Source organism: Myxine glutinosa, chromosome 7, assembly GCF_964187855.1.
Source record: "Myxine glutinosa chromosome 7, kmMyxGlut1.1, whole genome shotgun sequence".
Classification (NCBI taxonomy): domain Eukaryota; kingdom Metazoa; phylum Chordata; class Myxini; order Myxiniformes; family Myxinidae; genus Myxine; species Myxine glutinosa.
Genome location: NC_136267.1, coordinates 35809117 through 35824429, shown reverse-complemented (window position 1 = coordinate 35824429; position 15313 = coordinate 35809117). Strand labels below are relative to the sequence as shown.

The window sequence follows — 15313 nt, the reverse complement described above, 5'->3', positions numbered from 1 at the left end:
GTGCGCGTCGGTCAGCTTCGCGTGCCGCGAGGACCAGCGGGGATCCGAACCACGGCGGTTTTCGAAAGAACCGCCGTACGCGATCCACGCTGTGCCTCGCTTGGAACGGCCGCGTCCGGGCTCCACTAGGCGGAGCGGGCAGGCCGATAGGAAGGGTCGTCATGGCGACCACTTTCTATTGAGACGTGCCGGCAGGTCGAGATCGGGACATTGGATGGCTCCACGCCGAGGTGGTGCGTGGGATCTCGGCCCGGGTAAGCCCCCGTCCCTGCACCGAGTGCCGGACGCATCCAGCCGCCGGCACAAAAGAACCCGCGTTCATGGCTCGGCTGTACGAAGCCGGGCTGTAGACGTGAATTGGCGCACCGAGAGGATGTAATAAGTAGACGGGTGATGAGGATAGTGTTTTGGCCCCGAAATTAGAAAAAAGCAAAATTTGATGATGGTATGGGTAGAATTGGCAGTAAATGGAAAATTTTTGAATTGGTTGGAATTTGGACGAGCAAAATTTATAGTGAGAGACCCCCGATGTGGTGGGATGGCAAATCCACCATCCCTCACGGGTGTGGGGCAAATGCGCAATAGCTTATGGGGTGTATGGCAGTGAAAACTAGCCCGGGTGGGTTAGGTTATATTGATAGGGATCTAGCGAAGATGACATTAGGTGACGTTAAGGTTTAGATAGTGACTGATACCTGTAGTGGGGACGCAGGTAGTTTAGTGTGGTTGATAATGACGTGGGAGCGCAATAGTTTAAAGGGACGACTGGGAAGCGCAAGTTTCAGAGGGGAGTAGTTAGCTGAGATGATGCCGTGTGTGTGAGGATTGAACAGGTGAGAATGGAACAGGTGTGATTGCACAGGTGTGCAACTGAACAGGTGTGTGGAGCAGTGTATGAGGGAGTAGTGGTGATTGCGTGTTGTGTTGACCAAATGGTCCAGGAAGAGGAGGAGGGTGCAGGTGGCACCAGGTAGGATTGCACAGGTGTGCAACGACAGGTGAATGAAGGACAGGTGTATGGAATAAATGGTATGGAGTATAGGAATGGATGGTCGTGGAGTGAGTATGGTGGGAATTGTGGAGTGGAGTGGATGGTGCGAAGGTGTGAATGGGGGAAGAGTGGACCCCCATCACGGATACCCGGGGCGGGTAGTGTAAGTGTTAGGTAGAGGGTATAGGTAAATTGTGGTTGGATATTGGCATCTGTGGTGCGAGGTGAAAGAATGGTATTTGGATGGGTGCATTAGTGTTGTGGAAATGGCTGGGCGTGTAGCCTGTTAGTGTGTGTAGTTGGTTTGGGCACTCCACCACTGTGAGGATGTCGGCCAGGTGAGGCCGCAGGTGGGCTCTGGGAGCCGGTAGTTGTGGATGGGGCCCGAGGATCCGGAGGACGGACCTGGGTAGCCCAGTGCCAGAGGGCACCAGGGGGTGACAGAGCCAGGAGAGGGCCTGCCCCAGTTAGTTAGGTTAGGGTGAGGAGCTAGGTAAGCTCGGGTGGCAACTGCAGTGGTGGAGGTGTGCAGGTGGGTAGACCTGCTGGGAGAGCTACACGTCGCAGCCCAGAAATTGTGTGAAGGCACCGGGAGATGAATCGGGGGAGTGAGACCCCAAATTGAGAAGCACCACAGTTTGGTCAATGGGAATTGGTTTTTAGAACCCATAGTGTAAGTTGGCCAATGGATTGGCAGGGAAAGTCCCCGGGTAGTGTAAAGTGTGTTAAAGTCATTTAGAAAATAGTTAGGATGAAGGATCTCCTCGCACCATCTGCATCCACTCACCTGAGGTGACAGGTACTCCACACCATGCCATGTTTTGATTATTTTTTATGATGCAAATGTTTGGATCGTGAGACGCATCATGACGTGGGTGTGACATTGTGCTTTGATGTTCCATCTCTGCCTCCTTATGAGGATTGATGATGAATTTGGTGATGGCAAATTTTGAAGTAGAGGGATTGTGGAGACGAATTTGGTATAGGGGAAATATGGGGAAGACGTGACAGTAGTGACGAATTTGTAAATGTGTAGATTTTTGTACATATGGGGTAAGGGCAAGGGTAGGGTAGGTGACAGGGGGGTGACGTACGGTAGGGACGAGCTTTCTCACTTCGCCCTCCATACACATTTCGCCTTGCATTGCCTTATTGATGTGTACCCTTGTGACCTTACCCCTCGCTCAATTGTCTTTCCCCTTTTTGTCTCCCACATGACCTGTGCGCCATTGGGTGCCGAGGGGAGCGTGCGTGTGTCGGCCGTTGTGCGCCCGAAATTCCCAGAACCAGCTGTCTGCATCGATGCACCACATTATGGACCACATGTCTGTGGCCGAGCACCACTTATGGACCCCATGGGTTGGGGCATGGCCCCTCTGCTGGAACCGGCCATGAGGGCCCGAAATCTTGCTGGCGGACCTTGGCCACAGGGCACCGATGCCCCACAGGTGAACCACACTAGTCGGCCCTGTGGGCTATAAATAAAATCAAATAAAAACGGACACGTTAGGTGCATTCTTTTATTGCAAATAGGCCGCCAGCAAGGGAAGATGACAACACCAGGATAATAATAATAACCAGCAGAGGGAGCCGAAGAGCAAGAGATCACCTGCAGGGTTAGGGGTTGTTGATTTTATTTTTATGGAACACTGATGAACTATGGTGACTGCACCGATTGGTGCTTGGGTGCTTGTATTGGTGCGTTTTTGGGTGCGTTCATGGTGCGTCGATGCAGAGCAGACTGTCTCCCCCCCAGAAAGAACAATCACAGGTCCTGGGTTAGTTTTGTAAATAAAAGTAGCGTCAATTGTAAATAATGCTCCCCACCGTCAGTGTGTAGTTTGAAGACCATTCCGCAATTCGGTTAACTGTGGGCGTAAGTCTGTTAGGCAGGGTGCAATGGAGCAGCGGGACACATTTATTTATGTTTTAAAACTGTCGCACTCAGGGTCAGGTTAAAAGTAGAGGGAACTACACCTACGTGCCACACTAAGGTAAAAGTTATAGGCCCGGGACGTGCCTAAGGGGAGGAGGGTGCAGTGTTGTGGATATGAATGTTTTTTTTATTTTATTGTTGTGGTAAAATGTTGTTGTAAAAGGTTGTTGCAAAATATCACCCCTCCTCCCTCCGTTTGTGGTTGTATAAAGGTCAAAGGGCGTTCCCGTAGTTAGTCCATAAAACATACATGCAGGACACGATATATCTTTTTTTTGACAGTTATATCCTTATTATGTGTATTAGTGTAAGGCTGTGTCTTCCATTAATTGAAATACTCCATTGCACCAGTGAAAGAGAATAGATCCCCTTTCCTTCCCATCCCCAAAATCTCCCTTTCCTTCCCATTCCCAAAACCTCCATTTCCATATTACCTCCCCTCTCGTCATTGCTGAGCCCTCGATTCTCAATCACCTCCCCTCCAATAACCACCATTGACCATGTGCTTGAGTCGGAGAAGAAAGGCGTGTCTCCACCTCGTCAGAGGGGAGGAGGGGCGTACCCGCCCGTCGTCATCGAGGGCGGAGCCCGAGGGTCGCGCGACCAATCAGGGCCGAGGTGAGCACCCCGATGGGCGTGTCCAAAACGCCGGCGGCGTAATCGCTGGAGGCGCTATAAAAGGCGCAAACGGAAGTGAGTAGTGAGTTGGTCTGAGTCGGTTGCCAGAGGAGGGTCAGTGGTTGCGTTGGTTGCGGTGGTAAGAAGTCGGTGGTGAGAAGTGGTGGCGTCGAGGGGTCAGTGGTTGTTTTGGTCGCGTTGAGTTGTCAATGGTGAGGAGACACCAGGGCCAAGAGAGAGAAGGTGCCAAGGGCCATTACCAGCAGTTGCGCCAGAGACGGCAGACGCGCCCTGAGCTGAGCCAGAGAGGCAGCGTTGACTCCACCAGGCAGCTTCAACCCGTTACCCCGCGGGGACCAAATAGCGGTGGCATCGGTGGCCGTCGAGGTCCAGCCGACGTCCCGTGCGGGATCAAGCCCGAACCATCTGCCCCAGCTGAACCTTCCCATTCCTCCTTCCAACATTCATTCCATTCCATCCTTCTTGTATACGTGAGTTTGTTTTGTTTGTTCTGTCCCTGGGTATTTAATTAAGTCTGTAGGTAAGCTAAAATTTGCACTGTGTCATCTGCGTCTTATGTGTTGTAAATAAAACTTGATTGCTCCTTTTTGCTTGTGTGTGTAAATAATAAACCCCATTACTCGTCTGTACGTCTTCTCGTTTTATTCCTTTTCCTCTTGTATTGCGTCGTTTTTGTCTTTTCCCTCATTGAGCAGCTGTGGTGCGATACGGCCAAAGTTCTGGGTGAATCGGGTGAGTCAGGGATCCTGTAACGGTCGCGGCAATACCAAACCGCTCGGTAACTAACATCTTAATCCGCGATCCGGATCGGTAACAATATATATATGTTTAAAGTTTTAGGTAATAGATTTTAAAAGCAAGCTAATGTATTATAACCAAACAATTATAATGCTTCCATTGAAATAATATTTACTCAGAACAACAAATATACGTTGAATGTTGCATTTAGATATCCCACAATGCAATGCATTTTTAAGATGGTGGCTTCCAGTAATGAAGGTCGGTCTTGTGTTGGTGCGAAAAATGTTGAAAAATAGAGCTTTCACTTTCGTTCTCGTGGATAATACGCTCCCCAAATTTTGATCAGATGTTTCTGGGGAGAAAAGTGGCTTACACACGAGTGATTACAGTATACACTCACAACTACTCCGACAATTTATCTACTTCCTCGTTAGAATTTGCTCTCTTTTAGATCTTGAGTACAGTCCAGAAAATTTAACGTGCCAATGCCTTTCAACAGCCGCTATTATGTAATTTTTTTTTTGTTAAACAGTTCTAATCCATTTTAAACTCAACTGGACTATGTCCAGCTGAGTTTTTGTCGACACCCAGTGTCCGTCGTCCGTCTGTCTGTCGTCTGTCCATCTGTCTGCCGTCTGTAAACAATTCGACGTCTACGCTCTAAAAGTCACAAATATTGATGAAATTTGATGAAACTTGTTACGCAGCATCTTTAAGACATAAACTAATTTGGGCGTTGCACGCCCAAAAATGGGCACAGCAGGGCGGCCATATTGAAAAATCATTTTTTGTCAATCTGGTACTTCCTAATGTAGCTGGAAGGCTGAAACTTGGTATGTAACAAGCCTCAACACATATATTACGGGTTTTGACGATGTCCGAAAAATGACCTCGTCGTGATCTATGACATGACTTGACCCACAAACATCAGTTTGGACGACGTCCAAGCTCTAAAAGTCACAAATACTGATCAAATTTGATCAAAATTTGATCAAACCTTCAACGTTACTGTACCTCTTTAGCACATATAAACTATATAGTTTGTGGTTCTATTATGCCTATTCTAACCATATTGATATAGACCAGTTGAGTTCAGGTTCCCTGGAACCTCTAGTTTTTCTCATAATGCTTAATCGGTCAATCCAACCATTCCAAGTAAACTGCTTCGAGAAAGAACCACCTTTAGAGGCCATGTTTCCCCGCAGAGCAGGGGTTGGCCTTTTTTGGGCACCTATATATATATATATATGGGCATATATATATATATATATATATATATATGCTTAGAGAATGCAATTGAAACACTCCCCTTGATTTTGCAAGGAGATGCAAGACAAACAAGTTCGGTGGCACTGAGTTATCACCAGACTCAGTGTGGTTCAAGCATTCACTCAGAATCTGGCAGTTTAGCGGTTCGATTCTGACCATGGCTGAGTCGCACAAAATACTTTGAAAATGGTACATGCTCCTTCCATGATGCTCAGCATTTAGAGGCTCAGTACCAATAACCCCTAGGGGTTGGCATCCTATTGAATAGGGGGCTATATGTGTCTTCTGAAAATTCCTTGCTGATTCCTTGCTGATAGAGAAAGTGATTCCATTGGATGGCGTTGCCAGCACCAGGAAGTTACTATCCTCGCAGTTAATGGCTTTGTTTGTCTGGTGTTATGAGCCAAGTCCTGTGTTGTCTTATGTTTGCGTATGTATCCATGGTTTGTGTGTGCCAGCTCTTACATGAGCCTTGGACCTTGTGTGTGAAAGGGTTTAAAAAAAAATCTGCATCCCTACCATTGGAGAAATATGTAACAATTTTTTTTCTGCCACCACCGTGATTTCCAGAAGCATATGATCTAAAATTATTTGAAACTGGTGCTTTCAGCACTCGAGGCATTCTTTAAGCGTCGGTGCTTCCCCAGGTGAGGGGACCATTCCTGTGAGTTCCAGTGACATAGTACCCACATGGGATGGCATTCAACGTGGAGAGCGACTCCGCACCATGTCGTGCAGTGACAAAATTCTGCGCTGGAACACACTTGGCCTGCAAGGCGCTCTACTCTCGCATTTCATCCATCCTGTCTACATGCAATCACTCTCACTTGGTATGCTGGATTTTGTCCTTCCCTCAAATTCCAAGTCTGTCATTCCTCATGTGATGCTTCTTTCCTTGCTGTCTTTATTTTAGGGTACTTATATAGCCATGGGCACCTGACACGTGGGGTGTGCTGTCGCCTGGCTCATGGTCCAAATAATTTTACGGATGGGCTTCCTTCCAGTTATACCCTCAACCATCCGCAGGTCAGTGTACTTGTAGACACCGTAACTGAAAAATCAACAATTCAAAAGTACACAAGTTTTACAGACATATTATTACCTCCACCACAGAAGGTGGATGGAGGTTGTTTTCACCCATGTTTGTAACTTGCAAAATTGAAGATTTTTCAAGTATATATTGGTTGTTTGGTCTTGTGCATTATTCTGTCTGTCTGTTGGTGTGTCTGTCAATCGCATACACATCGCAATTTTAAACCGATATTCATGAAACTTCACCAGATGCTCTGCATAACGTCTTCTTGTTTGTTTGTCTGTCTGTTTTTCTGTGAGTAGGATATCTCGAAAGGTTAACAAAACTTGGTGAACAGGTTGGGTCTGTGACAAGGACGAATTGATTCGATTGTGGTGTGGATCCGGATTTGGATCCGGATACGAGAAAAATTTTAAAGTGATTCTTCACCATTGAGAGATAGGGCCAAAAGCGATACACAGTCGGACACTGCTATTCGCGGTTGATAAATTGCGACCTGCTTTTCTATTCGTGGCCCTATGTCCTGTGTATTCACGGTTTTTCGCAGGCACAAAAAAAAAATCCATGAGCCGCGAGCATGACACAGTTATAAAACCCATCTTTCACCAGCCACGCACAAAGCAGCTGGACATACGCAAAAACCATGTTTTACAAGCCATGATCGTGACCGGCTTCGACATTTGCGGCACTGTGCTTCGCATTTTCAAGGCTTTCGCAGCCAAGAGAGCTTTGCGGGATATCCCTCCATTCACACTGAATAGCTTCACATGATTTCCCTCCATTCACATGGTAAACATTGCTTTGCGGGATGCTTCACGGGATAGCCCTACAGACGGTAAACATTGCTTCGCGGGATATCCCGCCATTCACATGGTAAACATTGCTTTGCGGGATGCTTCACGGGATAGCCCTACAGACGGTAAACATTGCTTCGCGGGATATCCCGCCATTCACACCGTGAATAGCTTCACGTGATATCCTGCCGTTCACATGGTATTGTTCACAAGGTATCACATGGTTCACAAGTTAAGGTGCAACAGTTTGATTGAGATTTTAGTTTCCTGGTGATGTGAACTAGCAGGTGACAGGTGACGTCGAGAGAAAAGTGTGTTTCAAATTGGGTTTGAGCTATGAATGTTCTTATCTTTTGATGCTAGTTATCAGAGTGAGTGCAGAACAGAACAGATCTTAAGATCATCGAGTCATTTTTGTGGAAGAAAATTATCCAGGTGTAAGTTAAAAAAAAATCCTTCTGGCATTGTGTTTGGTGGCGGAACAAACCAGTGGTCAGGAATGAGTTATTATTTCTTCGCATGTCATTCCTTCTGACCATTATTTCTCAGATTGTGGTTTATCTGTCATCATTGCATCATGAGCATTTCATCTTGTCTGGTCAGGAATTATATTGTGATCATGTTGTGTAGGTTGGACGAGTAACGGTCTACGATTCGACTAGGCATGTGGGGAAGACAAAGGAGATGAGTCTGTGCTGGAGCATGGGTGACTTGGAGGCGGAGATTATGGATGGCACAACAGGAAAAGTTGTAAACATGTATGTCTGGCATGGGCGTTGGCCGGAATATCCCTTTCCCACCCCACACCCCTTAAACATCAACAACAATTGTTGCACCATCTCAGAGCGAAGAATATAAACAGACTTATGTGCACTTCTACACAATTGTGAATTTTGATGTCGGGTAACTGGGGTGTACTTAACATGACGATGCCATTTATAGCTCTTCCATCTTTTGGTTAGAGGTTATAATAGTTCTGTCTGAGGAGGGTCATAAAATTTGTGTTATTGCTAGTATAACGCCACCTACTGTAAGCTGGTACAACTTGACAGGAGATGTGCATTAGGCCTCTGTCGCATGTTTGAGCAATTGGTAGCCATTTTTTTAGGACTAGCATATATGACCAGTCGCTTCACTGAAAGTGGTGGAATAACATAACTTATGTATTGTGATGGAATGATAATGGACTTCGCCTTCGGATAACTCAGAGGACGGCATGTCTTTAATGACCACAATCGTCAGTCGCCACAGAACTGGCTGGGTCCCATGGCCAACGTCATGTTACCACACGAAAAGCCCGAGTCCGAGCGAGTACCGTGCTGACAATTATGTAACTAATCTTAACTAGTAGGCCGGGCTGGACCACTAGTTATGGAACCGTTATGGACGGATTCGGAAGAATCATGGTGGACATGTTAGGAGTGTGACAAGGACGAATTGATACAATTTTGTTGAGGATCCGGATCCAGATCTGGATACTAGAATTGTTGGTAATTCTTCACAATTGATTGATTGGCATGATATTTCAAATAGATGTGGACGAATTATGACGAAACTAGGTGGATGAGTTGGGTAGATGACAAGAACAATTCGATTAGATTTTGCTTCAGGTCCTAATCCAGGTCCGGCCTGAAAGTGGGATACAAAACATAAACTGTTCACTGTTCAGCCTGGCGGAGGTGTGCACTCTACTGAGTGCCGTTCTAGTTTTTCATGAAACTTTGATTTTTAGTCATTTAAGGGCAAATAATAGACTGTATGTACATTATCTCCTGAGCTTAATGGTACGCATGGTGTTTTTTAGGGTTTTTTTTTTAAACAACTATAAGCTTAGGTTCAACACTTATGTAAAATAGGTTCACGAAAGGATTTTCATGGGAAAGCAAAAGTGTTTTTAAAAACAGTCAGAAGATGAAGTTGAAAGTTGTAGAGTTGGGCCGATTAGAAAATTTGACTAAAACCAATTACCATTAAAATAAATAAATTGCCGATTATGTACCTGCTGTTGGCTTAGCGGTTAGGGTGCCGGCTTGGGATCCTAGGATCCTGGGTTCGAATCCCGGTCGATCGCTGAATTAACGCCAGGGGGGTTGACTCAGCCTGTCATCCTTCCGAGGTCGGCAAATTGAGTACCAGCTTGCTGGGATGAATGATCACGGTGTGTACCCCGATTTAGAATAGGTACACCGTATCCCTGCGCATCGTAAGAGGCGACCAAGGGTTGGCGTCAGGAAGGGCATCCGGCCATAAAAACATTGCCTCAAACAGGGAACCATGGTTGTCATGGGGCCCGCAAGGCTAACCCCCGCTCTATCGGGGAAAATGGCATTAAAACGATCATTCATTCATTTCATTGTACCGATTCTGATTATAAAGTGCTAAATATATGTCAACGTGCATTGTGTACACATGAAATGGATACAGGATCAATGCCGTTCCCGCGATTGAAGTTATTGAGTGGCTGTGAATTCCCCTCTCATTGATTAGTGTACCGTATCGAACGGCACAGCATCCTGACATTTTTAAACGAATGATCAGCTACCGTGTTCTCATTTGATAAGCTATTGAGGATAATAAAATGAAACGTTTCATACTTGTCTCCTCGTGTAAAAAGCAAGTTTAATACAAAATACAGTACAGAGAGTCCCTGGTTACAAAGGGATTCCGTTCTGAACAACGTTCGTACAGTAAGTCCATGATCGGCCAAACTTTGATAAAGCGGGTTAATCAGTAAAAAATAATTCAGTATAATGCTGGACTTCGGAATCATGCAGCAAAACGTTAACATTCATCTTGATGAAGCAATGACTTGCACACCGCACCAGGAAGTGGATATGCAGTATGTACTGTACTTATAATGTAACTGTACATTTAAGATGACGTGTTATAATTGTGCTGTTAAAGACTGCATGGTAAAAAAAAATTTTGCTCGGGGGCCCAGAATACTGTCCGTCCGCCTTTGAAATTTGAAAAAATTAATTCAACTCGTGCACGCCTGGAACGTATGACATCAATACGTACTTTGCCAGGAAGTAGTGTACAGTAGGAGCTGTGGTGTTTTTCTTTGCCCTCCTGGCTGTTTCTAAAGCAATTGGTTGATCTACAGTGCATTCAGAAAGTATTCAGACCCTTTCACTTTTTTCACATTTTGTTATGTTGCAGCCTTATGCTGAAATCGTTTAAATTCATTTTTTCCCTCATCAATCTACACTCAATACCCCATAATGACAAAGAGAAAACAGGATATTAGAAAGTTTTGCAAATTTATTAAAAATATAAAACTGAAATATCACATTGACATAAGTATTCATACCCTTTGCTATGACACTTGAAATTGAGCTCAAGTGCCTCCCATTTGTCTTGGTCATCTTTGAGATGTTTCTACACCTTGATTGGAGTCCACCTGTGGTAAATTGAATTGATTGGACATCGTGTATACATGTCAGCCTCTCCTCAGTGAAAGACACATGAAAGCCCATTTGGAGTTTGCAAAAATGCACCTAAAGGACTCTCAGACTGTGAGAAACAAGATTCTGTGGTCTGATGAAACCAAGATTGAACTGTTTGGCTTCCGTCTGGCCACTCTGCCATAAAGCCCAGATCGGTGGAGTGTTGCAGTGATGATTGTTCTTCTGGAAGTTTCTCCCATCTCCACACAGGATCTCTGGAGCTCAGCCAGAGTGACCATCGAGTTCTTGTTCACCTCTCTTACCAAAGCCCTTCTCCCCCGATTGCTCAGTTTGGCCGGGCGGCCAGCTCTAGGAAGAGTCCTGGTTGTTCCAAACTTCTTCCATTTAAGAATGATGGAGGCCACTGTGCTCTTGGGAACCTTCAATAAAAAAACCATCTTTAGAGGCCATTTCTCCTCGCAAAGCGGGGGTTGGCCTGTTTCGGGCACCGTGGTTGTTGTTGTTTTTGTTGGTGCAGCAGAGTTTTTCTTGTAGGCTTCCCCAGATCTGTGCCTCGACACAATCCTGTCTCTGAGCTCTGCAGGCAGTTCCTTCGACCTCATGGCTTGGTTTTTGCTCTGATATGCATTGTCAGCTGTGAGTCCTATATAGACAGGTGTGCGCCTTTCCAAATCATGTCCAATCAATTGAATTTACCACAGGTGGACTCCAATCAAGGTGTAGAAACATCTAAAAGATGACCAAGACAAATGGGAGGCACCTCAGCTAAATTTCAAGTGTCATAGCAAAGGGTCTGAATACTTATGTCAATGATATATTTCAGTTTTTTCTTTTTAATAAATTTGCAAAACTTTCTAAAATCCTGTTTTCTCTTTGTCATTATGGGGTATTGAGTGTAGATTGATGAGGGAAAAAATGAATTTAAACGATTTCAGGATTAGGCTGCAACATAACAAAATGTGAAAAAGTGAAGGCGTCTGAATACTTTCTGAATGCACTGTATATGAATCGGTTGTGATTTAGAAAGGTATATATTGTTTCTCTTTGAGATTCAAAGCCTATAAAACTTGATAACACCCGATTTCTGAGCCGTTTGCTGGATTAACATGTTTTCCAAATTACCGGGCCAATTTTTATTACCCCTTACATGACGATTGCAAACTGTTTACAAATAATAATGTTTATACACATCTCCTTGAAACGTCTATAATGCAAGGTTGTTTTTTTATTTGTTTATTGATATTCGCCCTAAACAAGGGTGAAAGTTTGGTAATCAGCACTCACACTGACTCAGATCGGCCGGTGCAGATTACCGGTTCAGATATCGGCCCAGCACTAGAAAGTAGTGTCAGCTGATAAGTCGGGATCATAATCCCAGGCTCTTGTAGCACATTATTTTGAGGTTAAATGAGTGGTGTGGTTGGAAAACGGTTTCTCGAGCGATCTATCCGTGTGGGTACCACCGTATCGTTCCGCCGACACCATGTGGCTGCCGACCAATACTGGGTTCTATGAACACTTTCGACTAATCTCACAAACACTGCCTAATCTGTTACGATTCGTGCCAGAACATTCATTCCCGAGCTGATTTGCTTGTACATCTCTCCTCAGGTACAGGTACGTCGAAATCCCTCAACTCTCAAAAAAGAGCCTTTCCAAGCAGTTCATCACCGTGTGTCATCATTTTGCATGCCAGGACCTGCTGACAATTAAGACGTATGCAGATGCCAAAGCAGCAGCGCGGCCGTATCAGGCGGCGAAGACGCACATGTTCATGCACCTAAAAGAACTGGGATATGGGACATGGCTCAGCAAACCAGAGGAAGAAGATCAGTTTGATCTGTGTCTGTAGCAACGTCATTTTAAAATTCAAATATAATTTTTTTACTTTTACTTTTATACTCCAAGGCTCATAGTGAAGCTTGCACATAATTAGGATACACGGCAAAGACATCACTAGATGCCTTCATGTAAACATCAGCTTCCCTTCAGGTAAATCACAAGTGCATTCGTAAACAACAAACATCCATACATGAACGTCGGTACAACATTTCTTATGTCACTTGCTTCGTCAATTGCAGCGATCCTTTGTGTTGCCACTCCAGTGATTGATGCTTGCTTTTTGATCGGAAGTGGCACTCGCGTCTTATCTTGTGCGATTATGTGCGACAGCAAAATGTTCGAGGAGGTCAATGCAGGTTGTCTCCTGATTGTTTTTTTTATATTTATCTTTGTGGACATCATTCAGCATTCAAGGCACAACTCAGACTTTCGCAAAGCACGGACCTATGGCGAGTCTAGATCCTCGATAATCTATACGACTGTTGCATTCCCAACACCTGCTGTTTCACACAAATCTAATACGCCAGACATTTTCAACGAGCTAAATCACTCAGCGCACCTGTTTCGTGGTGTCGCTGCCATGGCAGGACAACCATTGCATGGTTCGTCCTTGACGTCATTTAAGGTGATTTGCCCACCTAACTGCTCACACTAATTGGAAAGTGCCTGTACATATTGTTCATGCTGGCATGAATGTCACCTGGACATACTCCATCTGCAGTAAACAAAACATTGTATCACAGCTCTCTGCTTTGTACACACTTCAAAGTTGGTAGCCGTTTTAGACGAGCCGTGCATTATCACATAACTGATTGCAGTGGCAGTCAGGGTTGAAGGCCTCTGGAAGGACTATCCTTATTGTTGCCTCACTATGGGGCATTTCTGAAAAATAAAATACAAGACAATACTCTACTATCAATGCTTGTTTGATATATAATTTTAACCTTATTTTTGTGTTAGCTTTTCATCAGGGCAACAACCCTTCTCCGCTCTGACAAAGAGCAAACGCTCGTTGTCAGACGCACCTCGTTTCCTGCAATAGTGAATATACTTGTAAACCATTAATTGATGAACTCCATTGTTTGTCATTCCCTTACTTGATTGTATCCAGTTGTGGCTCCACTGTCTGTCAATTTGCTCTTTCATGAGCCTCGATTTTGTATGCAATAATATTAATAATGAGACGACAAGTTGGCAGGTTTAAATGTCAAATCTCTCACTTAAAGGTAACATTTTGAAACTCAAAATACAAGTTTATTGTTTTATCCCCAAGGAGGTTAGAATGTTTAAAATGCCGGCGAATTGGTCAAGCAGTTCGAGCACTCTACTAGATATTTTAAGTCTTGACATTGAAACTATTTCAATTTTTTTTACAAGGTTCATGTTTTTTGTTCAAAAGGACCACCGAGGCACTCGGAAACATGGTGGTGGGATGATGAAGTTGGAAAGAAGATTGCCGAGAAGAGGAAGAAGTTCAAGGAGTGGCAGAAGGCAAACGGTATGGGGGCAGAAAAGGCAGAGCATGAAAGTTATAAGGCATCCAAGAAGGCTGCAAAGAAAGAGGTAGCAAAGGTGCAGGAGGCATGTAGGAAAATGTTCGGAGAACGCTTGGATTTAGAAGAGGGTCAGAGAGCGGTATTCAGGATTGCAAAGCAGAGCAAAAGGAGGTGTGATGTGATGGGGGTGAGTTGCTTGAAGGATGAAGTGGGACCAATCGTTGTGGACCCAGATGGAATTAAAGGAAGATGGAAGAGATATATGGAAATACTGTTGAATGCAGAGAATGAATGGGATGGCAACAAAGAGAGTAACCCAGTTTTAGGACCGGCAGAGAAGATAACCGAGAAGGAAGTTGAGGAAGTGATAAAAGCAATGAAGAGTAGAAAAGCGGGAGGGCCGACGGGAGTTGTGGGAGATATGTTGAAGGCAGCAGGAAATTGGGGTTTGAAGAGAATGACAGAGATCTGCAATCTGGTGGTGAAAGAAGGCCGCATTCCAGTGGATTGGGAACTGAGTACCCTCGTCCCTCTATACAAGGGGAAAGGTGACCCTCTGGACTGTGGCTCGTATCGAGCGATAAAGTTATTGGAGCATGGAATGAAGGCATTGGAAAGGGTGGTGGAGAGGAGGATAAGGAAGAAAGTGAAGATTGACGAAATGCAGTTTGGATTTATGCCAGGAAGAGGAACGACAGACGTGTTTTTTATTGTGAGGCAGTTGCAGGAGAAGCACATGGAGAGGAGGAAGAAGTTGTTTCTTGGGTTTGTTGATCTGGATAAAGCATTCGATAGGGTTCCACGTGAAGTAGTGACATGGGCATTGAGGAAGTTAGAAGTGGAGGAATGGTTGATCAGAGTAGTGATGGCAATGTACAAAAGAGCGCGCACAGCTGTAAGGACGAAGGACGGGAACAGTGGTGAGTTTGAGGTGAAGGTGGGAGTGCATCAGGGGTCGGTACTAAGTCCACTACTATTTGTAGCTGTGCTGGAGGTGCTGGCTCGGAACGTAAAGGAGGGTTTACCGTGGGAGTTGTTGTATGCAGATGATCTGGTGTTGATTGCGGAGAGTATGGATGGACTGAAGGAAAAGATGAACAAGTGGAAGGAATGTATGGAGACAAAAGGTCTGAAGGTGAATATCGGAAAAACGAAGGTGATG

At 44.9% G+C, this 15313-nt stretch overlaps 1 protein-coding gene across 2 annotated transcripts in view; it reads left to right on the top strand.

Moving 5' to 3' along the window:
• LOC137418277 (double-stranded RNA-specific adenosine deaminase) overlaps positions 1-13562 on the top strand; it is a 51738-nt gene extending 38176 nt beyond the window's left edge. For both annotated transcript variants that reach the window (XM_068104291.2, XM_068104289.2), the window contains exons 9-12: positions 6224-6406; positions 6490-6602; positions 8034-8161; positions 12425-13562. In XM_068104291.2, the coding sequence (XP_067960392.2) occupies positions 6224-6406; positions 6490-6602; positions 8034-8161; positions 12425-12665 (665 nt within the window). In that variant the 3' untranslated portion in view covers positions 12666-13562. The remainder of the gene's footprint in view (positions 1-6223; positions 6407-6489; positions 6603-8033; positions 8162-12424) is intronic.
• Positions 13563-15313: the final 1751 nt, after the last annotated feature.